This window comes from Neolamprologus multifasciatus, chromosome 7 (assembly GCF_963576455.1).
Source record: "Neolamprologus multifasciatus chromosome 7, fNeoMul1.2, whole genome shotgun sequence".
Classification (NCBI taxonomy): domain Eukaryota; kingdom Metazoa; phylum Chordata; class Actinopteri; order Cichliformes; family Cichlidae; genus Neolamprologus; species Neolamprologus multifasciatus.
Window position 1 is genome coordinate 13,338,893 of NC_140445.1, and position 26,545 is coordinate 13,365,437.

The following is a 26,545-nucleotide window of genomic DNA, read 5'->3' on the forward strand; positions in this document are numbered from 1 at the left end:
TGTAGGAATGGGGTCTAAAAGACACGTTGATGGTTTGGAGGAAGTAATTATTGAAGTTAACTCAGAAAGATCGATTGGAGAAAAAGAGTCTAACTTAACATCAATGGTACTAAGAGTAGCTGTTGATAATATTACATCTGTGGGATGATTATTGGTAATTTTTTCTCTAATGATAAAAATTTTATTTGTGAAGAAGTTCATGAAGTCATCACTAGTTAACGTTAAAGGGATGGTTGGCTCAAAAGAGCTCTGACTTTTTGTCAGCCTGGCTACAGTGCTGAAGAGAAACCTGGGGTTGTTCTTATTTTCTTCAATCAGTGATGAGTAGTAAGCTGTTCTGGCTTTGCGGAGGGCTTTCTTATAAAGCAACAAACTATTTCTCCAGGCTAAATGATGATCCTCTAAATTTGTGACACGCCATTTCCTCTCCAGATTACGAGTCATCTGCTTTAGGGTACGTGTTTGAGAATTATACCACGGGGTCAGGTACTTCTGATTAGAGACCTTAGTTTTCACTGGAGCTACAGTATCCAGAGTCGTACGTAGTGAGGAGGTGAAATTATTAACAAGATAATCGACCTCTGTTGGGGTAGCTTTCAGATAGCTGCTCTGCTCTGTGTTGGTACAGGGCATTGACGATGATAACAGTGGCTGGATTATATTCTTAAACTTAGTTACAGCGCTTTCAGAAAGACATCTACTTTGATAAAGTCTACTCTCCACTGCTGCGTAATCAATTATTGTAAATGTAAATGTTATCAAGAAATGATCAGACAGGAGAGGGTTTTCAGGAAACACTGTTAAATGTTCAGTTTCTATGCCATATGTTAAAACAAGATCTAGAGTGTGATTAAAGTGGTGGGTGGGTTCTTTTACATTTTGAGAGAAACCAATTGAATCTAACAACAGATTAAATGCCATGTTGAGGCTGTGTGTGGTGTGAAAATATTACATCTCAATTTTGTTGACTTTTATTCCACTCGTACCTGTTTCTTTTTGCTCTCTCTCCTTTTGCTGTCATCCAGCTCTCTTCTAACCTTTTCAATCCTCCTCTTTCAAGCTTTGTGCTGAGACCAAAAAGTAAATGTAACAGTGAAACAGAATTTACCACCCAATAAAAGGCTCATTTATAATCACTTCACTAAAAATATTCTTACTGAACTGGACTGCTGCTGGCCACTGACAGGTAACATCACTCTGACTTAATCTCTAGAGCTCTGCTGTAATATAAACAAAAACTGAAGCTCAATTCGAGCAGAACAGGAAGCTAACAAAGTACACCTGCTCCTTGGTTTGCAACTAGTGATATACCAACAGACTTATAACTCAGAAGGCTTAATTAGCTAATAATCCCTAACAATCTGGCCTACATTATATTTTTGGTGCTATTTATAGAATAAATATATATAACCAAGACTGGACTTATTTTCATTGTAACCTGCACTGTTTCCAGTGGACAAGTTGGGAAAAGATAATATTAGAAGACAATGTTATTTTTCAGGATGCTATATATCTAATTTTGGGATGATTGAGTACTCACCAATGTCAACTGGGATTTTTCCATACAACCACCTCTATGGTTGACAGACAATGTTTGGTAAAAGAGGAAATATCCAGTAAGTTCTCTGGGATCTTGTTGATACCAATCATTACAACCAAAGTATCCAGAACAGTATCTGTGAATGTACTACACAGCAAAGCTTGACGCAGCAGAAGACTAAATCATCCATTCTTAAACTTAGAATTTATAAAACAGATTCAATATGACTTGAGATGAGTGGCAAAGCTCATAAACTCAACAGGAAAATCTTTACAGGAGAGAGGTGAAGAAGAAAGTGCAGGAAGAGCAAAGTGGGTGGTGACGAGCGTCAGGGGTGACTTGTGAGATAAGGATAGCTGCAAGTGTGAAAGGGAAGGTTTACAAGATGGTAGTCAGACCTGCTATGATGTATGGTTCAGAGATGGTGGCAGTGACAAAAAGACAGGAGGTGGAGCTGAAGATGCTAAGATTTTTGTTTGTACTAATCAGAATGAACATGATTAGAGAGGAGTGTATTAGTGGTACCGCTCAGTTCAAGCTGAAGAAGAAGGTGATAATATTGGCAGCCATGGCAAAAAGTACATTCTTCACTTACACAGAAATATAAATACTGTGTGAAAAATACTCAAGTACTTATTCAGTGAATCAATTTCCTATTCCTGACATTTTAGATGAATGACTTTGCCTCCCTAAACATACAAATGAGCACAGCTAGGTGTTAAAATTGGATTTGTCAGGTGGAATCCAAAGTTTAGCTGCAGTGGGTCAGCCAGGTAAAAAAAATCAATTAGAAATAACTCACAATCATTTCTAATTTGAGCTCCAGCAGCGTTTCTTTGTATGCAGGTCGTCATCAGCTGACGTGTGCTGCTACCATTCTGAGATTTACTGCTCTTTTGTGGATTTAGCCAACTGAATTTAACAATCTATAAGCTGGCAATACATGAGCTATATCATGACTGTTTTCCAAACCCTAGTATAAAGCTAGTGCAAAGGTGGAATTCAGTGAGTGACTCTAACCAACATCATTAGCTTACATTCAAATGATATGTCTGCTGCTCCTAATGTAAGCTAACATTGATTATGAATACCACATCTTCTCTGTACTAGACCAGCATAATGCAACCAAAGTACAAAGTACAATGCAGTGCAAACCAACCTGTTTGGCCTGCACTAAACTGCCCAGTATATTCATGCAACCTATGAATAACACAGAGTTCAAATACTTCGATTTGTTTTGCAAAACATTTCACAATATGAAAAAAACCCTTCAGCAACACATCATGTGTAGATATACGTTCAAAAACCTTTTAAATCAATTGTACATGTAAGCTTTAAATTCCTAGTTTATTAAATGTTACTGAAGGGTGTTTACCTTTAAAAATAATTTCCTCTTTTCTTCTCCTCTTCTGTCTTTCTATATATTTAGAAACCTCGGATTATTTTTTCTCCCTGGGAAACAACAGCAGCCATAACTTTAGCTAGCAGACATGATGTGTGACAAACTGCACACATTGTGTTTGTGTAGTGTGTTTGCCGACATTTGTTGATCAGTTAGACATTTTGCATTTGAAATTACCTTTCAACTTTAAAAATGTTACTCCCTGTATGCTTGCACTTCTTCTGTAGTGCTATTTAAGTGCTTCTCTGACTATTAGACATAAACTACTGCAAGTATAAAAATACAATTATTTGCTAAGACGTTTACCTTAATAAAGTGGTATTAACAATTATCTCTTAATCAATGTTATGTTTACAGGTTTTTTTGTTGTATTTTGTTTGTTTGGGGGAGGGGATATTTGTTGCTTTCAAATTACTCATCACCTGGCTTTGCAATAAATTTGCCACAATGTAGACTTTTAAACTTGGAAATACATTTATAATTAAACTTATATTTTCATTTTGTGAGCTTCTGTGGTGGTATTTGGATACTGGAACTCATGGCTTCTTGGCTTCTATAGAATCCTACTAGAGTCCCGTGTGGTCAATTAAGTAAATTCACACTTGTGGAAAAGCCTCTGGCGTCTTGTCACAATGTGCAAAGACCAAGTAAAGTCAAGTATAACCAGACAGAGGTGTCTTTAAAAAAAAAAGATACAAAATCTGTGTGTCTGCTTAATGTGTGTGAGAGAGAGATGGATGGAGAAGTCTTCCCATCCTTTTGAAAATCCTATAAGAGACCAGCTGAGAAAGAAATCCAAGTCCTCCACCTCCAGCTCAGCTTAAACCGGTCAACATATGCCAAAACACACACACACACACACCATACATATGGATGGCCTCTATGAAAATATCCTACAGTCAATCAGGATCTGCAAATTTCATGAGCTGTAGCGGTCCTTCTCCTGAATATCTTAGCAGGTTGTCAAAACAATCAAAGAGCTCTGAGCTCTGAATCAGAAAATCAGCTATTCCAGACTGAAACCGTCTCGTCTCTTCTATCACCAAGCCAATCTGTTCTTATCTCACACCCTCACAGCTGCTGTCCTTATACTGTAACCTTGCTGTGTGCCCAGTCCGAAAAATCTCATTACACTTGAAATTTGAGGGGAAAATGTAGCACCATAGGATTACCTCTTATCATCTGCTACTTGGAGGGAAATCGAAAAAGAGGGGAAGAGAGAGAGAGTCTACAGCCATGCTAAGTTTTCTGCAAAACTCAAAACATACCTCTGTGCTGAATGCAAATGTTAGTATTAGTGGGGCTGGAATTAAAAATTACTACTATTATGAATTCAGTAACGCAAAACCGAATGCTGAAAAGCATTTAACTTTTGTTATAACCACATACTACTAGAAGGGTGTGCTAAGCGAGACTCAGCTTATTCAAGGGGAAACTGCAAAGCTGAAAGATTAAGCCAAGGCAGAAGTACTGTGAAAAGCTGCAGTTCCTCTGGGTGCCACTTGAGGGTGCTTCAAAAGTCAGTCAAACCCAGTAGAGCAGGGGTGTCAAACTCAAATACACAGTGGGCCAAAATTCAAAACTGGAACAAAGTCGCGGGCTAACATTAATATTTATTGAAATATATTTATTCCTCCAGATATAAGAATGAATCTTTTCTTATGGACTCAAACACATTTAGCTAAAAAACTGAATATGAAACAAGCAAAGCTTAATACTAAACAATATATATATTAGCTATATAATACCAGTAGGCCAGCTCTGATAGTAATTTGGTATGGCTTCGCGGGCCAAATGTAATTAGGCTGCGGGCCAAACTTGGCCCGCGGGCCAGAGTTTGACACCTTTGCAGTAGAGCGTCATATTAAAATGCAGTCTATAGTTTAAAAACAGAAGCTCAAAATCCTGTGTGGGATGCTATAACGGCTATGTCTGTTTTTAGATAAAACACGGTGGAGAGGTCCAGCTCCTGGTCATTATTGACCAATTTAAAGAACACAAAATGACTATCTGGAGAAACCACACCCAGGCCTCAAACCACTGCCTATGCAACAGAGACACAAATTTTGTTATTTAAGAAATAATAATAATAATAGCAGGTCATCTTGTAGATGCTGAGCAATCATTGAGCATGAGCTTAAAGGAAATGGTAACTATGACAACATGTATGTTCTTCATTGGAGGAAAATATCCAGAAAATTTAATAAAAATAAATAAATAATCAATTCTAATTCTGAGAAGATATCGAGAAACACTGAATGATTTTCTTAAGCTCTTCTGGGCCTGTTCCCAGAAAGACTTAATTTTGCAAATAATTATTTTCAAGGAAAAACAATCTGCAGATAGTAGCAGTGTTGAGTGACCTGGACCTGAAGGCAAGGAGAACTTAGCCTTCTGGGTTTTAAAAAATATTTTATATTTCAGTTTAGTTAGGGTTAGAAAATGACAACAGCTCAGGTTAAAAAAACAACAACAACCTTTTAACATAATTAATCACGTCTTACAGAACCTGTCTGATAGAAAGAATTTAAGGCAAACTTCTCCCATGTGCTGCCTGGAGTGCTGTAGCTCCTCTGTGACCAAATACTCATCTCCTCTTTCACCCCGAAAGAACCCATTAATATTCCAAATTAATGCAAATAACCTTAAATGATGAATAATTGCCCCCATATCAAAATTCAATTACTGTTAAACACTGACGAACTGCTGATTGAAAACTATGAATAATTTCTTTGACAGAGTAAGTCTCACACAAATGTGTCTCTCTTGTTAAGAAGGACGGAGTGGTAAAATGTGATAACGAAGGTGAGAGTTCATAATAAAAGTACAGTGTAGGTCTTTCTTTTTAAAATACAATATCTTCAGCTGCTGCAAAAACGAAATGCGTTCCATTTCATTTGTTCATGCATTTGAGAAATGCCTGGAAAATATGTGAAGTGTGTGGAAGCTGATTTATACAGAAAGCAGTCTGAAATGAAAACTTAAAGGATGTTCATAGACTCAGTGGCATTAATAAGTGTTAACATGATCTTGATTAGAAATGTAAACTCTTTGTATACTCACAATATAAGGTATACTTGTTCAGCTCCTTGTTAATGCAAATATTAATGAACCAATCATATGAAAGCAACACATTCAGGTATGCAACCAAGTTCTAATCAAACAGCAGAATGAGGAAGAATGGTGATTTAAGTGACTCTGAACACAGCATGGCTGATCCACTGGCACAATCTGCAGCAAATGAGTGATGTTATCATGTCAACATGGACCAACATCAGTTGGCCAGCTCTAAAAGTAAAAAGCGTATTAGAGTAAAAGAGTATTAGCAACATGTGCCAAATAAAGTGTCAGTAATATTCAAGTGCTGTGGATACAAATTAGATGTTATTGCTGTGGAATTTAATGAAAAATATTATGAGGTGTTATAGGTGCATAAAGGCTAAAGTCGGTCGTTTTAACACCTCTGAAATATATCAAAGGGAAATCACAAGAATTCTTTTGCACACGTGAGTGTAACCTTTACCAATATAGTACTTCCACTATTAAGGTTTAGACTAAAAACCATTTACAGTATAATACAAAATACAATAAATGTTTTTTATATATGGAATAGGATTTTTGTTAGTGATTTAACAGAAACAAAATCATTTAAGCATATACCACTGAACTAAACTCAATAGTAAAAAATCTTGTGACAAAATAATACCACAAATGCTAAATACAGTCATATTACCAATACCTGTTAGTTTAATGTTTCAACACAGCTAAAAACTGAGTGCAAAAGATTAATTATACATTTTTAGTATAAAAAGAAAAGTTAAACACCGTATTTAGAGTGTGTTATGCAAAATTCTCATGTTGCAATGAGGTAGAATCAGTTGTTTATGCAATGCATAAAACTTGGCTTACTGCAACTGTTAGTGTTTTTATGTCCTTCTGTCTAACAAAAGACTACTAAATAAATAAATCCAATATATGTAAATCTAGATTTCAGCAAATTAATTTAGCTCCTTGATTATAAATATTGTATAATTTTGTATTGACGATATAAAGATAAAGATGTCCCAGATAAATTGTTTTACAAGAGGACATATTTCTGTGATTTTTAAGCTATTATTTACAGAATATTAAGATTGTGATTTATGTTCCTTTAAATATGATAGTCTAATTGTTTCAAAAGGTTTAATATAACGAGTTACCCAGTATCCTCCTGTTCTCTCCATTAGCATGAATGACACATTAGATAAACAAGGCTGTGCTTGAGGACAGAGTGGCTGCTTCATGCCTCTGCACCCCTCGGTGGACTGATTTCCTTTCACATACTTTTTTGCACAGTGATCATAAAAATGAAGAAAAGAAAAAAAAACATACGTTTCAGCTTTTACACTTCCCGACCATTAACTTCATCCAGTTTGCTGCAAACTGGCTGTTCTTTAGCTGCATGGTAAAATGTAGGGAGTTTTGCATGAACTTAAAAGTCAGAATCACTAAATCAATGTTTTTCTCTTTTCCCCACATTTCCAACTCACTCCCCCTCTGGACTGAAATCTGACAACATGGTGGTATTATTCATCTCTCTGTGCGCTGCACTTTCATGGAAACACCCGATGTAAGTGTTCACTCTGTGGGTGTATGTCATGTTTTAGCATCAACAAGAAGAATGTCCTCTGGGGGACATTACTCACCAAGCAGAGTGGCTACAAGGCCAAAGGGTCAATCCACCCCACACATGATGCAACAGCGCCATCTCCAGGCATGGCATCTGCAGAACATCACTATCACTCCATTTGTGGAGTCATTTGGAATTTAGCAACTGGTATAATAAACGTCTCCTTGCCAGTGTACTGTTTGTTCTCACCATGCATCTCAAAATGATTGTTTTGACTGTTCATAACTAGGACAGCTCGGCAGTTGGTACTGTGGACTAAGTAAGAAGTAAGAAGGTCCTGGTTTGACTCCAGGAGCCAGCTGGGGCCTTCCTGTGTAGAGTTTGTATGTTCACCCTCTTCCCTGCATGTTTTCTCGAGCTTCCTCTTACAGTCCAAAGACGTGCACATAGGTGTTAATGGGACTGTGAATGGCTGTCTCTCTATGTCGGGGATAAGTTCACCCGGAGTTGGGTAAGTGGAAAAAGTAGATGGATGTTCATGTCCTCTTGGTAAGCAACATTTTTTTTAGAGTGAATATGCAGACTGGTTAGTATCTGTATATATTTGTGGGTGGTTACATGATACAGATCATACCTTATTGGTCACTCCATCTTTGAAGTATTTCAAATTAGTGTATTAGTGTTACATGATATTATAATAAAAGTCTGTTTTTATTGCAGCCTTTTAATCAATAAATGTATAGTACAGATATAGATTCAGAATTTTGACAGTGTGTATAAAAGTGACAGTTATCTTCAGATGTTTTACAGTAACCATCATACAACAATACATCAATGTGTTTCTTTTTTTCTAATTAAAAAAATAGTAATTAATCTTTGTTATAAAAGGTGGTGGCCACTGCTTTTGCAGTTTGAAGCCAGAAATGAAGAGACACTTAAACAGAGAGAAGACATTTAAACAGGTGAATTTAGTCATTATTGATTATGTGACACTAAGCGGACTTTACTAGGACACAACTAGAAAACACTCAACACTAAACTCAAAACACCAGAGTCTTCGGCTTTTCCCAAGGGAACTCCTTCCTGCCAAAATGACCGTAGCAGGCAGTGGCCTGGTAAATTGGCTTCTTCAGTCCCAGCTCTCTGTAAAAGCGAAGTGCTACACTGTTAATAAAAGAATCTCTTATCTTTATCAGATGCAACTAGGACAAACTGCACATACTTCACAATCACTCCAGGCCTCAGATCAAAGTTCTTCTGTACGATCTGCAGCAGCTCGTCTTCGTCTCTGTTAGATGTGCCGTAGTGAAACACTGAGATGGAGAGTGGATGGCTCACACCAATAGCATAGGAGATCTTAAGAGCATGGCAGAGTGGACACCAATCATCACACGTTAGACACAAAAACAGTGATGCGAATAAACAGTGAAATACTTTCTTTACACGTTGATCCCCTTAATGCCATTCGATTGTCACCTGAACAAGAGCTCGCCTACACAGTCCAGCCTTGACAAGTGACTTGGCTACCCAACGTGCTGCATAAGCTCCAGACCGATCTACTTTGGAATAGTCCTTTCCAGAGAAAGCCCCTCCTCCGTGCCCACCCCATCCTCCGTAGGTGTCCACTATGATTTTACGTCCTGTGAGTCCCGCATCTCCCTGTTGATGTATAAAAAATGTCAAAAGGCATATCATTCATGCCCTCACATTGGATGAAAATCACAATTTTCTCCAGGCTTTAGTCATTCCTAACCTGTGGACCCCCAATAAGGAATTTCCCACTCGGCAGCAGATGGTAGATGGTGTTATCATCCAGGTACTTGGCAGGAATGACAGCCTTCACCACCTTCTCCATCAGTTTGCATCTGATCTCCTCCAGGGTGATGTCAGGACTGTGCTGTACTGAGATCACCACAGTGTGGACACGCAGGGGCTCCATGGCTCCCATGTTGTCTCGATACTCCACGGTGACCTAGAGAAGAGAAACCAAAAAGCGGAGAGGATATAGTTTCATCCATAATATTAAATGAAAAACACAAAAAAGATGAAGTGTGCAAGATTTTCCTTGTGAAAAAGCTTACCTGTGATTTGGAGTCTGGCTGTATCCAAGGACACTCTCCATTACGCGACAGCGCCTTCATTCTGTAGTTTAGTTTATGAGCCAGAAGCAGGGTCAACGGCATGCACTCCTCAGTCTCATCCGTGGCATAGCCAAACATCAAGCCCTTAAGGGTGAAAGGCCAGTTACATAAAAGTTTGTATTTAAATCTTTAATTGCAAATATTTACAAATTATGTCTCTGAAAAATATGAAGTGTTTTGCAAATAAGTTGTTGCTTGGTTTGCCACTTGAATATCTCAACAAATAAGCTTACACAGTCATTCCAAGTAAATGAAACCCTGTAGTCAAGGTAATGCCTTGACCCCCTTTTTCCATATTTTTTATTTAGTGCTAAAAATCTAGTTTTTCAAACAGTCCTTTGGTGAATACACCATTTAAAAATTCTAAAGGGAGACGAGGGAGTAGCGCCAATCATCAGTTTATTCACGATTTCTGAAAAACTGGAAATTCCTTGTGGTTACATGACACACACACACACACACACACACACACACACACACACACACACACACACACACATTAATCTCTTATGAATATTATAGCAAAAAAATGAAATGTATGTATGAAAGTTGTGACGTCATTTCTTATGGGTAGTTTTCAGTATTTGAATGTCAAAAGAGTTACAATCAGAATTATGACTTTTTTCAATATTTTCATCTTTAAATTACAAAATTGTTGATTTATGAATTTCCTATGCCTTTGCTGCTGAACCAAAAACATAAAAAAAAAAGGATTAATGTGTTTATTATTGGCCTCCTAATCCTAGCCCCAACTCCAAAATACTTATTCAAGCATGGTGGCCGAAAATCAAATACTGAACCTGGTCCCCTGCACCGATATCCTCCTGATCCCTGCCTTCGAACACACAGTCTGAGATCTCCGCACACTGCGGCTCCAGAGCCACTAGTACATTGCAGGTCTTGTAGTCAAAGCCTGCACATCACAGTTGAAAAAATATCAGCAACAGTCTTTGACTCTGACTTTCTGTAAAATCACGTAATCAAAAGAATACCAATTCCATCCATAGTTTACCTTTTGAGGAGTCATCATAGCCAATCTTCTTAATGGTGTTTCGCACGACTGTCTGGAGGTCTACCGTGGCTTTGGATGTTACTTCTCCAACTAGTAAAATCATGCCAGTCTTTGCCACACATTCTGTAAAAATTGAAACGAATACTGTGAGCGAGTATCAGGAAGAGAGGAAGAAGATGGTTTGTTATCTGAAACTGCATTTATTTCGTCATCCAAGAGGCACCCAGAAGAAAAATGCTGACCTGAACTTTGATCTAAAAGGCAAACACTGTTTAATTACTAGTTACCAAATTAGCCCACCTTTGCAGCTACATTCAAAACTAATTGAACTTTATTCACTCTAAAGATCTGTTAGTACTATTAGTTCTGACACATCACGATCCATGCTCCAACTGCTTATCTCATCGTTCACATAACAATAGCAGATGATTTGGAATTTCTGTGTTGAATTCCTGACGGGAATCTTACTAAATAGTGAAAACGTTATCACACCAATCTAATAAAACTGGAAACTTACCACAGGCCACTTTAGAGTCAGGGTCTTGACTTAGGTACGCATCGAGCACAGCATCACTAATCTGATCACACATTTTATCTGTGAACACAAAATCAGTGTGTAAAAAATTCTAATTGGGCAACAATAAAGTAAAGTGAAATAAAATAAATACATTCTGCAGATTTGTATTCAATTTGAATCCTGATATGTTGTAGAAGGATAATAATATATAAAATATGATAGCAATGTTTATTTTTACTAAGCGATGTATTAAAGAAGTGTGGGCCAAAATTCCTCCACAATGATGAAAAATTAAGTCATAGATTATTTCAAGTCACTGCTAATAAAGGCGATTCTACAAGCTACTTAGTTTGCATCATAATTGTATACTTAATCATACCAAGAAAACCACTTAACATATTTTCTAAAATGCTGAACTTTTCCAATAAATATTTTTTTTCTCCTCCTACTTTTTGAGATTATCATGCTTTCTTTTCTTTTTTTCCAAAGATGTTTAAAGTATTTTTAGTATTGAAGCTTCAATCTTGTTTAAATATTAAAACTTAGGATCATCATTTTAACATTTTTCCACCAGTATTTTCTGGCCACCCTCGTGGATGTTCTCTGGAATGAGTCAGCCTGAAAAGAAAAAAAACTGCCAAATTAAACCCTGATATTTGAGGAAGCACATGCATCGTTTAAAGACGAGCAATCTCCAGAAGCCCTAAAAAGCATCAACCATTTGCAAGCTTTAGAGATGAACACGAGGGTTTCTGATTGAGTGATTACAAAGTGATGAAGAATGATGAATGGATAATTAAAACATCCATCCATCCATTCGCTTCCGCTTATCCTTTTCAGGGTCGCGGGGGGCGCTGGAGCCTATCCCAGCTGTCATAGGGCGAGAGGCGGGGTACACCCTGGACAGGTCCAACACACAGGGACAGACAACCATTCGCGCTCACATTCACTCGCACATTCACACCTAATGGCAATTTGGATTATCCAATTAACCTATCCCCACAAAATATTAAAACTATTTAAAAAAAAAAATTATGTCACATTTTTGGCAATTTGCATATTTAATTTCAACTTTGGTTTAAATTATATTTCACGCTCTAGTGTTAGTTATAAAAAAAATCTTAATTGTTTAAGGTTCTCATTTTATTCATATTTTTTAAATTTTGAATTTTGAACATAAAATTTAATTATTCTGCCGCAAAAATAAATTTTAGAATATTTTAACATTCATATTCTCATTTAACGGAAATAACTGATCAATTTTGAGTAAAATGATCTTCCATACACTTGTGTAGTTTGCTAACATCACGGCTGTGGTAAGTGAGTTACAAGGACAGACAATGTATGTGTGCATGTCCAGACATGTCCAAGTGTCTCTGATACATCCATGTGTGAATGTCTAGCTGGACATTGTTCGTTACACAGTGAGACATGAGTACAGCACATTAGCCTACCGGAGTGTCCTTCTCCAACAGACTCGGACGTGAACAGGAAAGTCTTCCCGCTGCGGGTTCCGCTACCTTGGTTCATCTTCTGCTCGTCGACAGTCGCTGCAGAAAAGTTGAATTCAGTGGGTCAAAATGAAGCAAAGGACAATCGTACCGATGTAGGTTTGCTTTATAAAGTGAAAGCTGCCTGTGATGTTCGCCGACGCTGGTTATATAAAGCAATGATTAACTCTGAAGGTTGAAGATAATTGTGATTTAGAAACTCTAGAAAGCAACTGATAAAACCTTTCATCAGTAGTCGTGCAGGAAAACATGATAAATCAGCACACCGTAGAAGCAATTTCCGTTTCAGGATCTGCAAACAGCTGTAATGGCTGAAGAAGGAATGTTTGCAAGCTCGGGCAGCCTCAAGATGGCACTGTTGGGACGCATTTTCTTTATTATATTGAACTTGTCACTCCCACTCCATGTATCTCACAGCTTTGGGCTAACAAATGAAGACTTTTCTAGAAAACACATTCCCAGCTTCTAAAATTATATGGAATATATTTAGACTGAGCCACTTAACAGGGCAGGGGCGGATCTACAGGTGCCCACCAGCTGAACCCACACCCCACTTACACTTTTATGTCCTTAAAAGTTACTTTTAAAAACTAACTGTTTTAACTTACCTACCAAAAATCGGTTTTGTTTTCTTAGAAGAGATTATATTAGAATAAATCGTTTTAAAGTGTTTTTGTGGATATTTTGTTGACTCTATAAAGGGGATTTTTACTACTTCACTGAAGAGACATGTGCGAGACTGCCTAGACCTCTTTGCCCCAATGTAAAGTTTTCTAGAGCCACGTTTTCTAGATTAATTGTTCATCATGTAATAATAAAACTACAGACAAAACGCTGGTTCTATAAAAGCATGCGCTCCAAAGAGAAATACACAGAGGCAATTTACTCAAATCTCTTACTGTGTGTAACTCAACTATTTATGAATACTTGCTTGCATTGTGATTGTAGCTGGATAAGCCTATTAAGACACATGGATACAACTTGTTTTAATGCTTCATATTAAAGAAAAGAAACATAATGTTTAGTAATGCAAAGACTTGTAATATTAGTTTCTTCTGTGATTTAGCTGTTCAGTATTCACTCTTTTAGCTCCTCTCCGGTGTTCTCCATCTGTCCACCAGATGCCATCAGACTTTGCTCCTCACCCAGTCACCTGATTCACTTATCTGCACTAACCCATGATCTGTAGCCACACCCATTCACACACCTGCTTCCTTTTACCCCTCAGTTTGCAGTCCTACCCATTACTTCATCTGGCAAGTAACCAACCTGTATCTGTCCTATCCCTTTCAGTCTAAGGCTACCTTTTTTTGTACCAGTGACTTCAAGCAAGCCAGCATTGATGCACACTTAAACTTAAAGATTTGTCTTTATTATTTCCACTTCAGTAATCCACAGCTACTGTTAGTATTTGGCAAGCATTCTCCCTCCCAATGATCAGTTCCCACAACTCACACCCAGATCCTCTTCATTAATGAAGTACATCCTGAGCTCAGTAAATAGAATTAATGGTTGAATGGCTTCAGTATTTATGTGTTATTAATGCTTTATTTTTCTTTGACTGCTACACAATCTTCAGTTATTCCTTGTCCTTTCAGCAGAAACATGACACACAAATGAACACACATGCACACAAACACTACTGTGTTGCACTGTGGGGAAAGAAAGCAGAAACAGCAAAAAAACAAAACAAAACTGTAAATTAAGCACAATTTGGTGTGAAAACAAGACATACAAAACCTACACACATAACATATCCAGGCCCCGCAGGCTAACCCACAGTGTTAATCTAACGGTTATATTGTTAAAATAATATTCAACTTGTATCCCATATTGCAGCTCTATTTCTGAATCACAAATAAATATAAACATATATATATATTAATAGCTAAAAAGGTTTAAAGGGTGTCTATTGCATTTTATATGAAATGGCTAAAGAGATTGCTGATTGGCAAGAAGCGATACAAAATTACCTATGAGGAACTTTATCAATGTTTGCATGACATATTCGACACCGAAGATGATTTAAAAAGGCAAAGGCCATGCAAAAATCACCAGAAATAGATATGATACATTGATGAGACAGCTTACAGACACTGGTAAATGGTGTGTCTTGTGACCTGTTTTATATAACATATTTTCAAAAGTTTTCTAGTAATTACATAAAAAGGGGCTAACCTGCACTAAGCCGACACTTGAATATGTAAGAATGAAGCATAATTTCACAACAGAACTTTGAAACTGTCATGTGTGGGCTGCTACACTGGTGAAATAACAAACTGCACAACACAGGATGAGGAAATGAAGTGGAGCAACCGAGTGAATACACCCCTTTATTGCCTTGCAAATATCCCTCTGCCGCAAACACAGAGTACTTTGCCCAGACATATCAGCTCAACACTGGCCTGCATTTACCACTCTGACAGCTGATGGTATGTAAACCACACAGAACTAAAACCAGTAGACACTTATTTACCAGCTTAACTTCAATCTTCTTTGTCTGTAATAACTAAACAGGGTGGCTGTTTTTGCTCTTATGTAGTGATCATATAGCAGCCTAGTTCCTCAAAAGCAGGAAATGAAAGTACTGCATGTTCATGTTCGACTAAATTTAGTTCTCTCTGGTGATGGCGACTTGTTCTGGTAAAACAGTGAGACTTTGATTGAGGCAGCTGTTAGTTAATAAGTAACTGTGAAGAGGTGCAACCTTCAGGAAACGTTTGTCCAGCTTTTGCTGTATGACCCGAAACACAGATCTCTATGTTTGTTTATTAAATTAGTTGGACTGAACTCGTCTGAAGATTTCCTTTTTTTGTTCGAAGCTGGGTTTTGCTGTTTTGACCAGGAAACAGTGTTGCTATGGTAAGTCGATGCTATTTTTAGACTATAACTTCATTTTTGCCTAATATACTGCTCTTCTATTGATGACTGAGGGTGACTTGATGTCAATCTTGACATTATTGAACAATCCCGTATCAAAAATTTGTAAGCAAAATTTACTTTGTGACACTGGTGCTCATCTGGCAGTGACACAGGCCTTGGTAAACTTACCGACACTTGACAGCACTTTTTCCTGTTAGCACAGTTGCAGGAAGTAAGGTTTGGTTCTTAGAAATAACTTATACAGGGACTGTAACACCGCCATTTGCCCGGCAGACCTGTAGTGGCATACACATGGTAGTAAATGTTTGGATAAGGGACCAACAGCACTAAAAGTGAATCAATTTCCACCATTTTTCACAGGCTGACCAACATTCTCAACCAACTCCCGCTGTTCCGGCCTCTAAGCTTAACCAAGTGCAAGGTCAGGTAAATGAGGTTAAAGTTATTCTGACAGACAACATCAACAAAGTGCTGGAGAGAGGCGACAGATTAGATGATCTGATTGGCAAGACGGATGACCTGCAGGCATCTGTAAGTATCTGATCGTGGGGGGGGGGGGAGGCTTGAAGCCATTTTATCTTTTATCATATATGTTTAGCTGTGCTACAAAGCATATTTATGCTTTTTGTTCATAAGGTAAAGCTTCTTTTAAAAAGAAGATCCTGCTCCTGATACATATAGTGATAATAAAATGCCTTATTTGACACTAAAGCAGTTTCCCAACCTTTACAGTTTGTTGTCTGATTAGGGAAACTAGCAGTTTCCAGTTCCCCTATAAACCTTTGTTTTCTTTTACTTTCATTTACAGACCAAATTTGTAAAATAACCCACATATTGCTACCTGTTTCAGCTATTCATTTCTTTTTTACCGCTCACCCACTTTTAAATGTTTTATTGTTACTTTTAGCTAGGATGTTTAAACAGTTATACACTACTGCTGTCACCCCTTTAGTTGAGTATCTATTTCATCTCAATTATTTATATATGTATGGTAACTTGTTCTCGCTAGATACTTAATATTTCAGTATTTCATGCACATTTACATCTTTGCAAAACATGTAACCATCCTTGGGCAATAAAGATTCAGTTTGTTCTTCTAATATTTTAGGGTTCCTGTTTTAATTATCAGGGCAGCACGGTGGCACAGTGGTTAGCACAGTTATCACTGTTGCCGCACAGCAAGAAGGTCCTGAGTTCAATTCCACCATCAGGCCGGGGTCTTTCTGTGTGGAGTTTGCATGTTCTCCCTGTGTTTACGTGGGTTCCCTCCGGGTACTCCGGCTTCCTCCCACCGTCCAAAGACATGCAGCTTGTGGGGATAGGTTAATTGGAATAATCCAAATTGCCACTAGGTGTGAATGTGCAAATGGTTGTCTGTCCCTGTGTGTTGGACCTGTCCAGGTTGTACCCCGCCTCTCGCCCTATGACAGCTGGGATAGGCTCCAGCAACCCTGAAAAGGATAAGCGGAAGCGAATGGATGGATGGATGTTTTAATTATCCATTCATCATTCTTCATCACTTTGTAATCACTCAATCAGAAACCCTCGTGTTCATCTCTAAAGCTTGCAAATGGTTGATGCTTTATAGGGCTTCTGGAGATTGCTCGTCTTTAAACGATGCATGTGCTTCCTCAAATATCAGGGTTTAATTTGGCAGTTTTTTTTCTTTTCAGGCTGACTCATTCCAGAGAACATCCACGAGGGTGGCCAGAAAATACTGGTGGAAAAATGTTAAAATGATGATCCTAATCGGTGTGATTGTGCTGATCATCATCATCCTCATCATCCTTGCTGCCACACACGTTATATAAATTCCAAGTTTACCTACTCAAGGCTGAAAGCTACAAACATGGCGCTTACCGGCATTTGAATTACTCTTGCAAGTGATCACTTCGGCTTAAGCAAAGACATGTAAATTTAAAGGGCTAATGATTGTTGATTATGTTATTTTGTGACAACATAATGTGAAAAAGAAATTGAGGGCAGCAGAGATTGAAGTGATATCAAGTTAGCTGAAATACTTTAACACTCCAACAGTCTTACGTGTGTGACATAAAACCACTCTATTAATGGAACAGAAATTCAAATGAGTGTTTATTTTTATTTGTCGCATTTCTTCATGTCCAATACACTGTATATATATTGTATGTTTATGACTGTCAAACTCTGTAATAACATATTTAATATATGATTGATGACTATGATAAAGATAATAAATTGTAATAACACATTTTGTATCTTTGCTACCACATTACTGAATATGTGAGTGATTTGTTCCAACCAATGTTACATTTCAGTCATGGAATATATGAAGCAGTTCACAAGTTAGCATTTGGACATAAGTACAAAAAACGAAGGGATGAGGAAAGCAAACTGATCAAACGTTGCAGCAATCCAAATAAATGCATAACAATGAAATACTCAGTAGGTATAGGAGAAAATGTACTGTAGGTCTCGGTGTTCTTCAATTACTGTCTTACAACTAGCTAAGTAATCTTTGCTGGATACCATCATCTCTCTGGCCAACGCTCCAACAGCGCACGGTAGACTTTCATCACTCTGAAACCTATGAAAAACAAACAACAATAAATCAGCTATAGACAAACAAAGAGGGTAAGATTGCAAAACAATAGGAATCCCCTGTGTTTATAATGTCCAATGTAATAAAAAAAAAAACTATAAGAAAAAAAACAAACTGATTATTTTAACATATTACATAAAAAGTTAGAAAGTTAAGCTAGAGATCTTGAAGTGCATTAAATTGAAGAAGTCAAAGCCAAAATACTAAATGGAAGAAATGTTCAGATTGGTCAAAAATACACATTAAAGAAAGCATTACATGCAAATTTTCTGGAGATGTAGTGACACTTTGATTCTTCTCATTTTACCAAAGGTTATAAGAGGAAAATTTGTTACAGGAAAATTAACAAAAGGAGGAGCCTTTTCCATCGCTGTGAGTAACACAAAACAGAACAATACATGTACACAAATTAAAGCACTTTATCCCCCAGCACAGTAGAGTCCAAATACGAACCAGGTTTTAGCTCATGGACTACTGGCTACAAGAGCTAAATAAAGAAACAAGCATTTTAATTAAGATTAGGGATGCATATATTAACATTAGGAACTGGAAAGTCCAGAGAAAGCTGTATGTATCCTTTAAAAAACAAAGTTATTTTTTCAGATTTATAATTATTACTTGTGGGGGAGTAAGGGCCTGTAAAAAATGACAATTACATATGTATATTTTACGTTTTACATTACAAACAATTGCAAAGAAATTAAAAAATGGAAAGAAAGATGACAAAGCTGGACGTGTCCCATATTGTTTAGTTTAGAAATGCTGATACAGGATGTTGGAAGACCATACCAAATGGCAGCATTCGAGAGCGTATGCTTCTCATACCCGGTCCGCATTGAGCGGGCCCTGAGAGTATCTGGGAGTCAGCTCATGGCCTGCAAGGAAGCTCCGCTGGCAGGTACAAACAAGGTATGTCAGAGTTAGGAGACAACATACTTCCTTCTGTTTCCTTGCACATCCTTAACTTTGGCATCCATTTACTGTAGTAGCAGTACATTACCTGTTAACTTTACAGTTTAAAAAAAAAAAAGAGAAGATGCAAAAGAGGCAGCAGAAGCCGGCTGTTAAAATAATCGCCACAAGAGCGTAGCCTCTATGTTACCACTACTGTAAAGCACTTCAGGGTGCTGAGAAAAAGAAATTTATGGAGGAAATTATGCATAATGTTACCAAACATCAAAGTAAATATAAAACTACTTTAAGTTTAAAAGCAAAAAAGTATATATGTACTATTACATACCTATTTCAAGAGGAGGGTTTCCCCTATTAATACGGCTTGTAACTGTTCGTGTGACCACCACGCCGTGGCGACTTGCCATAACCACCAGATTGATCTACACATGTGAACAAAGTGGGAATTTCACACGTTTGTATTGTTTCAAAAGTAGAAAAAAACTGGCCGTAAAACTATACTCACTGTTGTAGTCACCATAGCCATAATAGTTGTTGTAACCAGAGTAATCATAGCCACCATATCCTCCATAGCCTTGATTACTGTAACCATAGTTGCCATAATTTCCATAGCCTTGATTCCAGTAGTTGCCATAACCCTGGTTCCAATTTTGATTTGGGCCTGAAATGAAAACAAAAAACAGACACCAAGTTGACATAAACTGACCTGTGTTTCAAACTAAAAACAAAACAGTCAAACCTCATCTTCCATCCATCCATTCGCTTCCGCTTATCCTTTTCAGGGTCGCGGGGGGCGCTGGAGCCTATCCCAGCTGTCATAGGGCGAGAGGCAGGGTACACCCTGGACAGGTCGCCAGTCTGTCGCAGGGCCAACACACAGAGACAGACAACCATTCACACTGTCATTCACTCGCACATTCACACCTAGTGGCAATTTGGATTATCCAATTAACCTATCCCCACAAGCTGCATGTCTTTGGACGGTGGGAGGAAGCCGGAGTACCCGGAGGGAACCCACGCAAACACGGGGAGAACATGCAAACTCCACACAGAAAGACCCCGGCCTGATGGTGGAATTGAACTCAGGACCTTCTTGCTGTGCGGCAACAGTGCTAACCACCGTGCCACCGTGCTGCCTCAAACCTCATCTTCTATTATTAAATCAGACTGTTAGATTGAGAGCAGACTTAACTGCTAATTTTGTGATTTACATCCCAGAAATTGAAATCAGTTAAGAATTTTGTATGTGTGTGTTTTTAGTTTGTTTGTTTTTTAATTACTGTTTTACCATCACATTTACATAACAAGTCTAACAGAGGAGAAAACTTTGTTATCTTTAAGAACAGAAAATACTTTTTTGCACAGTTTGTACAAGTAAGCTTTAAAAATATCTTTACCTGCAAGAAGTTATGCAAAACAGTCTACACTCACCACCTCTTCCCCGAGACCTAGATGAATATCCTCCTCTGCCACCCCAATACTGCTGCTGTTGGTACTGCTCCTTAGACATCGCCACTTTTATTTCACACTATAAGAAATTACCAGATTAAGTCAAATTAAGGTCCCATAATTCACCACAAATTCACATCACATTAGTCTTCCATGTTCGTACACATTTTATATGTATATATATATAAATCTCTCTCTCTCTTCATATACACATATCTATATCTATATATCTATATATCTATATCTATATATATATATTTATTTTAGGTTGTCATTTATTAAATTTTCACGGCACATTCTGCACCAAATCTCTGTGCGTTCATCATTTGTTTGAAGCCAGCTCACCTCCTGCAACCACTTTTCCGAGAATACGCGCTTCTTTTGTGGTTCGGACTCCTTCTGACATTTCTTGGAGGTGGAGGAACACCAAAGTAATTGCTTAAAGGAGCTTCTTCGACATCTTTAAGAGTTCTAAACAAATGTCTGTCCTCCTCCAGTAAATCTTATGTATGCAAACATGCGTTGCAACTTCTTATCTTGTGCGCGTTTTTTATTTTGACAGCGAATGCGCACCTGCAGACCACTTATGTGCAGCCCTGGTTATTCAGCTCGTCATATTGCAGCCACAGAAATTCTTTTGTCCATGAAACCATAAAGCTGCACTCTCTTTTTGCCTTATAGTCTGATTTGTCATAACTTTTCCGTTTTGTGGTAAGCTTTTCTTTGGCTGTCACTTCTTCACCCTGACCTGTCTTATTTGGCTCAGCAGAACTAAAATATATATCCTGCTGCTTTTACACACGCACTCACATAACGCTCAGCGATTCTCTGCACGATCAACCTCTCACATGTTTAAGCTTGCTGCAGGAGATTTCACTTGTCATGTTTGCATAGTAAGCTAACGATTGATAAGATGATGTCAGAAGAATTGGTGCGCAAATTATCATCACTCACCAATCAGTGCTGTCACTCTCTATACACAGTTCGCGCGATTGCAAAGTGAAAGCAAAAAACAAGCGCAAATTCAAACGCGATTTCAATATGTCACATATTGACAGTGGCTCACCGATGCCAATGACATAATTACCCAGCTACATTTCCGAAAGAATGCAAAAGCATTGACATATATTTTTCCTTCCTACGATAGCCCGACGGGCACGGCAGAGATAGATTTTGGTAGCCCGACTGGAAAAATCGCTAGCCCCGGGACGTCGGGCTAGCGATTTTGCGAGCCCTGTATCTGATTGAGGAATCACTCATCTTTGGAAAAGAGAGTTTATTACAGAGAAATGGCTCTTTCCAAAATAAAAGCTATACTATACGCTTCTTCTGGGCTATATTCTCAGCAGCATATTAAACATATCAGGTCCCCATAAGGAGAATCATGCGCTAATGGCTGTCTAAATGACTCGGGTAAAGTTTGTAGCATGCGTGCTTGTTGTTTTTGTCTGCTTCCACTTGTCTTTGCACTAGGATGATGTCGGCGTAATGTGCAGTCATATTCGTTGTGTCCCCACTAGTGCTGTCAGCGTAAATCTTTAATAAATGACAAATTAAAAAGGCATGAACATTTTTTTGTATCGAAAAAATATCGAACCGTGACACCAAAGTATCGAACCGAACCGTGAGTTTTGTGTATCGTTGCACCCCTAATATATATATATATATATATATATATATCCATTTCAATTACGTTCCAATTTCAGTGTCTGTAGCTTTAAATTAAATTAGGATTGGTTGTGCATCTGCCCCTTTAAAGAAGGGTCTGTGAGTGACAGTTAGAAGCAGCCCAGCTCATTTAGTAGACTATACTGCTGTCAAAGTAGACCAGAATGAGACACGCTGTAGCTTCCAACTTTCTCCCTGCACACCACTCTTACTTTAAAATACAGCCAAATTCTCTGCACGATCTTTGTTTTTTCACATATATAAATGCAAAGTTTGTCCAACAAAGTGCTGCAGTTACAAAAATCAAAATTTCATTGGTGGAGAGCAGCCTCTTGGTAAACAGCTCTCCGTTAGTAATGGACCACATTAAAGTCAATGTTTCAAAGTAGTTCTCTTGTCTGACAACAGAAACCAAAAAATATACCCATGAGTGCACAGTTATTGTGAATTTGAATGAGTACAGAGATTAGAAAAGAAGCAAACAGATGTAAATGCTAACAGAAAGCCAGATGAGTTTAAGTGCACTGAAGCATAAAAAGTAACACCCACACAGTGCTTTTTAAAAGGTTACTAATCTGTCTGTAAAAATTCCACAAAGTCACTGTCATTCCTCAGCATTTCTTTTCCCCCAGAGCTTTGACACGCAATCTGTGTATACAGTCAAAGCTAACAATTATGTTAGCCACATTATCTACATTTGAAAAGAACAGGGCTGCTTTAGTTGCTGTCACGTCGCTGCTGTGTGGCTCTGGTGTTTAACACCTTAGTTTGATTCATAATTATCATGTTAAAACACCAAAGTCACACAAACGAACCTTTTGATGCAGCAGTAAAGCAACAGGTTGCTCTGTGACAGAAAATTTATAAGTGGAGTCTGGCTGCTTTGATAAGACAATGAGAGTGGCCTCAGTTCAGGTAAACTAACAGGTTTTTTTTTTTTAAATTAATGTATTAATGTTTCATTTATTTATTTGTAGTAGAGACAGAACGGTAGGGAGAGACTGAGTGAGAGAAGACATACAGCTTTTCAACATATGCATCGCAGACTTTTTTCTACATATAAAAAGGGGGGAAATTCTGAAAAATAAAAACACATAATATAAGACCTAAAAGAAAAGGACTGTACCTTGCTTAATCCAATATTGTGGTACTTTTTCTCCATGATCTTCTTTACTGGCTCCTCCTCCTTGAATGTGATGAAACAGAAGCCTCTCCTTTTGTTTGTTTTGTTCTCCATGGGAAGCTCAACGGACTCCACCTGTTCACATTAAGACATAATTTAATGGGCAAATAGGAGCCCTGCAGAGCCACACAGAACAAGTGGGGAAAAAGATCAAACAAAATTTAATTTTCATAAGTCACTCACCTCTCCGAAGGCACCAAAATACTCTCTGACTTTCTCTTCAGGAGTGTCAGGAGAGAGGCCACCAACAAAGATCTTCTTTACTGGCTCCTTGCTCTTCATGGCCTTGGCTTTTTTGGGGTCGATCACCTTCCCATTAAGTTTATGTTCTTTCTGTGAGGCAACCTGTAAAGCAATATAGACCATTGACAAAAATTTACATATGTGAATATTTCATCTTTCATCTTGATTTAGCGGAACGGATGTTTGATTGTTTGGGTATCATTGACATCAAACTTTATAGGTTTTATTCATAAACCGCGCAGTAGTATAGTTACATTCACTCTAATTTAAGTCTATAAGACAAAAAAGGCCGAAAATTTTCTGCTAATAATTAAATAAAACTGAAAAAAAAAAACACCCACACAGACATGAAACTGCACAATCACAGCAAGTTAATGTCTGTTAGAAAAGCAAATTCACTGGTAATTTAAAAAAACCACACACATCCACTTATGTGAACAGGATAATACCTTATCAACACTTTCAGGTTCTTTGAAGAGCACAAACCCAAAACCCCTTGACCGTCCAGTCATGGGGTCCAGCTTTAACGTGCAGTCTACCACTTCCCCAAACTTTGAAAAGTAATCTTTCAGGTCCTTCTTAGTCGTGTCCCAGCTGAGGCCTCCAACAAACATCTTCCTGTTGACAAATCACACAAAAATAAGCAGGTGGTGTCTATCTGTTGAGACTACTTTATAAGATATATATGCAAGCTTCTTTAAACAGCTGGGCTGCTCAAAGGTCCCCTCATTTGCTACAAGTAATCTATGTAACTTGCTTAGTAAGTAATTTGTCATCAATTCATCAAACACAGCAGATCCTCCATTCATTAGGTGACTAATGAGGACCTGATTTCATCTTTTATGTGAAACCAAAATGTGAACACATACAAGGGTTTTTCCTAGCTCAAAATGGGCCTTCACATATAAACATGTTTTGTCCATATTAAAATAGGGCAAAGAATCTGTTCCCTTTCTTAACAGACGCCTGTTAACATCTTTCTGTTGTTTGTGACCATTTGATAAAGAGAAATGTATTTATTCTTGAGTAAATTCAACTATAATCATAAAACGCGGGGTAATTGTTGTGTTATTTTAAAGTGATGGTGATTTTTAAATGGTGTAAGTCCGAAACCCCTTTCTATATCAGAATCAGTCAATCACTTTATTGCAAGGAAAACCATGCATATAAATCCACCAGTGAAGTACTGTAGACCTGCAACCAACCAGTGCAGTGTTATTATCAAGAAAGATGGTTTTGTTTACAACTGCAGTGATAAAATGTTAAGATATTCCCTAAATTGAACCTGTTCTAATTCTTTTTAATTAAGGGATTCAGTGACCAGGTTGATATAAAGGCACTGTGACTCACAGCTGATGGCGATATATATATTTTGTAAGTCTTGTGACTTTATTTTGGGTTTTATTTCCCACCTTTTCTAAAAAGGGAAACAAAAATCCTGCACTGTAATGTATGCTCTTCATACAATTTTGGAACCATTAGCTCCACTTTTGATTGATATTGCCAACACTTAAACATTTGCTAATTATTAGCCAATATCAATGAATAGTAACCTAATGCAATCTTCTTCTTTTTGCTGCTCCCATTGAGCGTCGCTAAAACGGATAATCTGCCTATACTTCGCCCTATTCTTTGCATCATTTTCTGTCACACCACAGGACAATAACAAACCAATACTCTGTATATGCATCCGTACTTTGATTTTCTGAACAACAGGCAAAGCTGTTTTTCTAAACAGAAAACTGAAAATAATAACAAACATTCAAAAGTAAATGATATTCGACAATATCACTTACTTTAGTCTAACATTTCCTTTTAAAACCCAAGCTTTTAAAATAGCAAACCGGTAACACTCAAACACCTCGGAAATCGTTCTAGTGTAATGTTTAGTTCATGAATGCTTGTTAAATATTCACCCCTCCTAATGAATAAAGTAGTACCCAACAATAACAATGCCAGGTCCTGCAAAGATCCGGTCCTGCAGCTACAGCATCTTTTCGATTATCAACAGTGAACCTGAGTTTATCCACCCTTCATCATCACCATACCCTTCATCCTCCTCGTTTTTACTGGCGTCGATCCTTGATCCTTCGGCCTCGCCCCCCATAAGGCCACAGTCCCCCGCTGCTGACATCGGGTCGTCACTGTTCGCCTCTCCATCCTCCTCCATTCTCATCATGTTCGGGTCGTCGCTTAATTCATAATCATCCGACATGTTTCGGCTTTTTCTGGAACAAGACTTAAACTAAAGTTTCACCCCTAAAGGGCTCTGAAATCAAAGCTACGTCAGATATCTCTGCTGGAGCTAAGCTAACTGTCTGGCTTCTGTCAACTAACTGATGACAGGCTAGTCGCTGGCTAATATTTTGATATCATATGCTGTTAAATAAAATGTCCGTCGCTAGTTAGAACAAGCTAACTGGTTGGGTTACGTGAATCCAATGTGGGGTTAGTATGAATTTGGAGAAAACACCGCTCGGTATGAAAAAAAAAAATAGGTTGAAGTTACGATAATATTGAGAGGTGACTTATGAGCGTCGCTTTGTTTTCGTCGCCGTCATTTCTTCTTCGTCGGTTAAAAACGGCTGTCAAACCGACGTGAAAGCTAGACCGCGCCCCCTTCTTTATGTAACAAATAGTACATTTTGGGCTTAATTTCCTCTTTTTTGTAGAGGCGTTTGCAAAAATACAGATGAAAAAGAGGAAATAATTGAGGCAAAAAATAAGGAACAGAGCAAACCAAAAAGCAAAATACTAAAGTAGAATTATGTAAAAGACATTTTTCAGTTAGTAATTTATACTCTGAACAAATCTTTGGTCAATAATACACCAAAGACAAAAAGTAGATTCATCATGACTGATGAATCAAATAACCAACCCACCCATCAGCATGT

General features: G+C 37.8%; 3 protein-coding genes across 9 annotated transcripts; 1 reads left to right on the forward strand and 2 right to left on the reverse strand.

The window, feature by feature from the left end:
* Positions 1–7,033: 7,033 nt before the first annotated feature.
* mat2al (methionine adenosyltransferase II, alpha-like) lies at positions 7,034–13,097 on the reverse strand. The gene is made up of 10 exons (XM_085168571.1): positions 12,955–13,097; positions 12,676–12,771; positions 11,222–11,299; positions 10,705–10,827; positions 10,493–10,605; positions 9,633–9,776; positions 9,305–9,523; positions 9,028–9,210; positions 8,774–8,907; positions 7,034–8,694 (listed from the first exon to the last, which is right to left on the reverse strand). The coding sequence occupies exons 1-10, from the start codon at positions 12,959–12,961 to the stop codon at positions 8,592–8,594; spliced, it is 1,200 nt and encodes a 399-aa protein (XP_085024697.1). The 5' UTR covers positions 12,962–13,097; the 3' UTR covers positions 7,034–8,591.
* Positions 13,098–15,034: 1,937 nt separating this feature from the next.
* LOC146513904 (vesicle-associated membrane protein 8) lies at positions 15,035–17,866 on the forward strand. Of its 3 annotated transcripts, none has more exons than XM_085168577.1 (4): positions 15,035–15,164; positions 15,513–15,594; positions 15,976–16,146; positions 17,289–17,866. In XM_085168577.1, the coding sequence occupies exons 2-4, from the start codon at positions 15,592–15,594 to the stop codon at positions 17,424–17,426; spliced, it is 312 nt and encodes a 103-aa protein (XP_085024703.1). In that variant the 5' UTR covers positions 15,035–15,164; positions 15,513–15,591; the 3' UTR covers positions 17,427–17,866. The 3 variants fall into 3 exon arrangements, with proteins under 3 accessions (XP_085024703.1, XP_085024705.1, XP_085024704.1); XM_085168578.1 differs by having other exon boundaries at positions 15,052–15,164; positions 15,555–15,594; XM_085168579.1 differs by lacking the exon at positions 15,513–15,594 and having other exon boundaries at positions 15,043–15,164.
* hnrnpd (heterogeneous nuclear ribonucleoprotein D) lies at positions 17,697–26,214 on the reverse strand. 5 transcript variants are annotated; one of them, XR_014875373.1, is made up of 9 exons: positions 25,700–26,214; positions 24,101–24,269; positions 23,592–23,753; positions 23,352–23,483; positions 20,540–20,636; positions 19,614–19,769; positions 19,437–19,530; positions 18,986–19,087; positions 17,697–18,181 (listed from the first exon to the last, which is right to left on the reverse strand). XR_014875373.1 is itself a non-coding variant. In XM_085168574.1 (8 exons), exons 1-7 carry the CDS (start codon positions 25,864–25,866, stop codon positions 19,463–19,465), a joined length of 951 nt encoding a protein of 316 aa, XP_085024700.1. In that variant the 5' UTR covers positions 25,867–26,214; the 3' UTR covers positions 17,697–18,181; positions 19,437–19,462. The 5 variants fall into 5 exon arrangements, 3 of the variants coding, with proteins under 3 accessions (XP_085024700.1, XP_085024699.1, XP_085024698.1); XR_014875372.1 differs by having other exon boundaries at positions 18,986–19,530; XM_085168574.1 differs by lacking the exon at positions 18,986–19,087.
* Positions 26,215–26,545: the final 331 nt, after the last annotated feature.

Bases quoted from the DNA above. Each gene is read 5' to 3' on its own strand.
- mat2al (XM_085168571.1), bottom strand. The intron at 10,606-10,704 runs GTAAACTATGGA...TGTGATGTGCAG, and splicing joins CTATGATGACTCCTCAAAAG to GCTTTGACTACAAGACCTGC. The intron at 9,211-9,304 runs GTTAGGAATGAC...ATACATCAACAG, and splicing joins TCCTTATTGGGGGTCCACAG to GGAGATGCGGGACTCACAGG.
- LOC146513904 (XM_085168577.1), top strand. The intron at 16,147-17,288 runs GTAAGTATCTGA...TTTTCTTTTCAG, and splicing joins CGGATGACCTGCAGGCATCT to GCTGACTCATTCCAGAGAAC.
- hnrnpd (XM_085168574.1), bottom strand. From the start codon at position 25,866: ATGTCGGATGATTATGAATTAAGCGACGACCCGAACATGATGAGAATG. The intron at 24,270-25,699 runs GTATGGTGATGA...ATTTGTCAACAG, and splicing joins AAAAACGAGGAGGATGAAGG to GAAGATGTTTGTTGGAGGCC. The intron at 19,531-19,613 runs GTGAGTATAGTT...TCACATGTGTAG, and splicing joins TGGCTATGGTGACTACAACA to ATCAATCTGGTGGTTATGGC.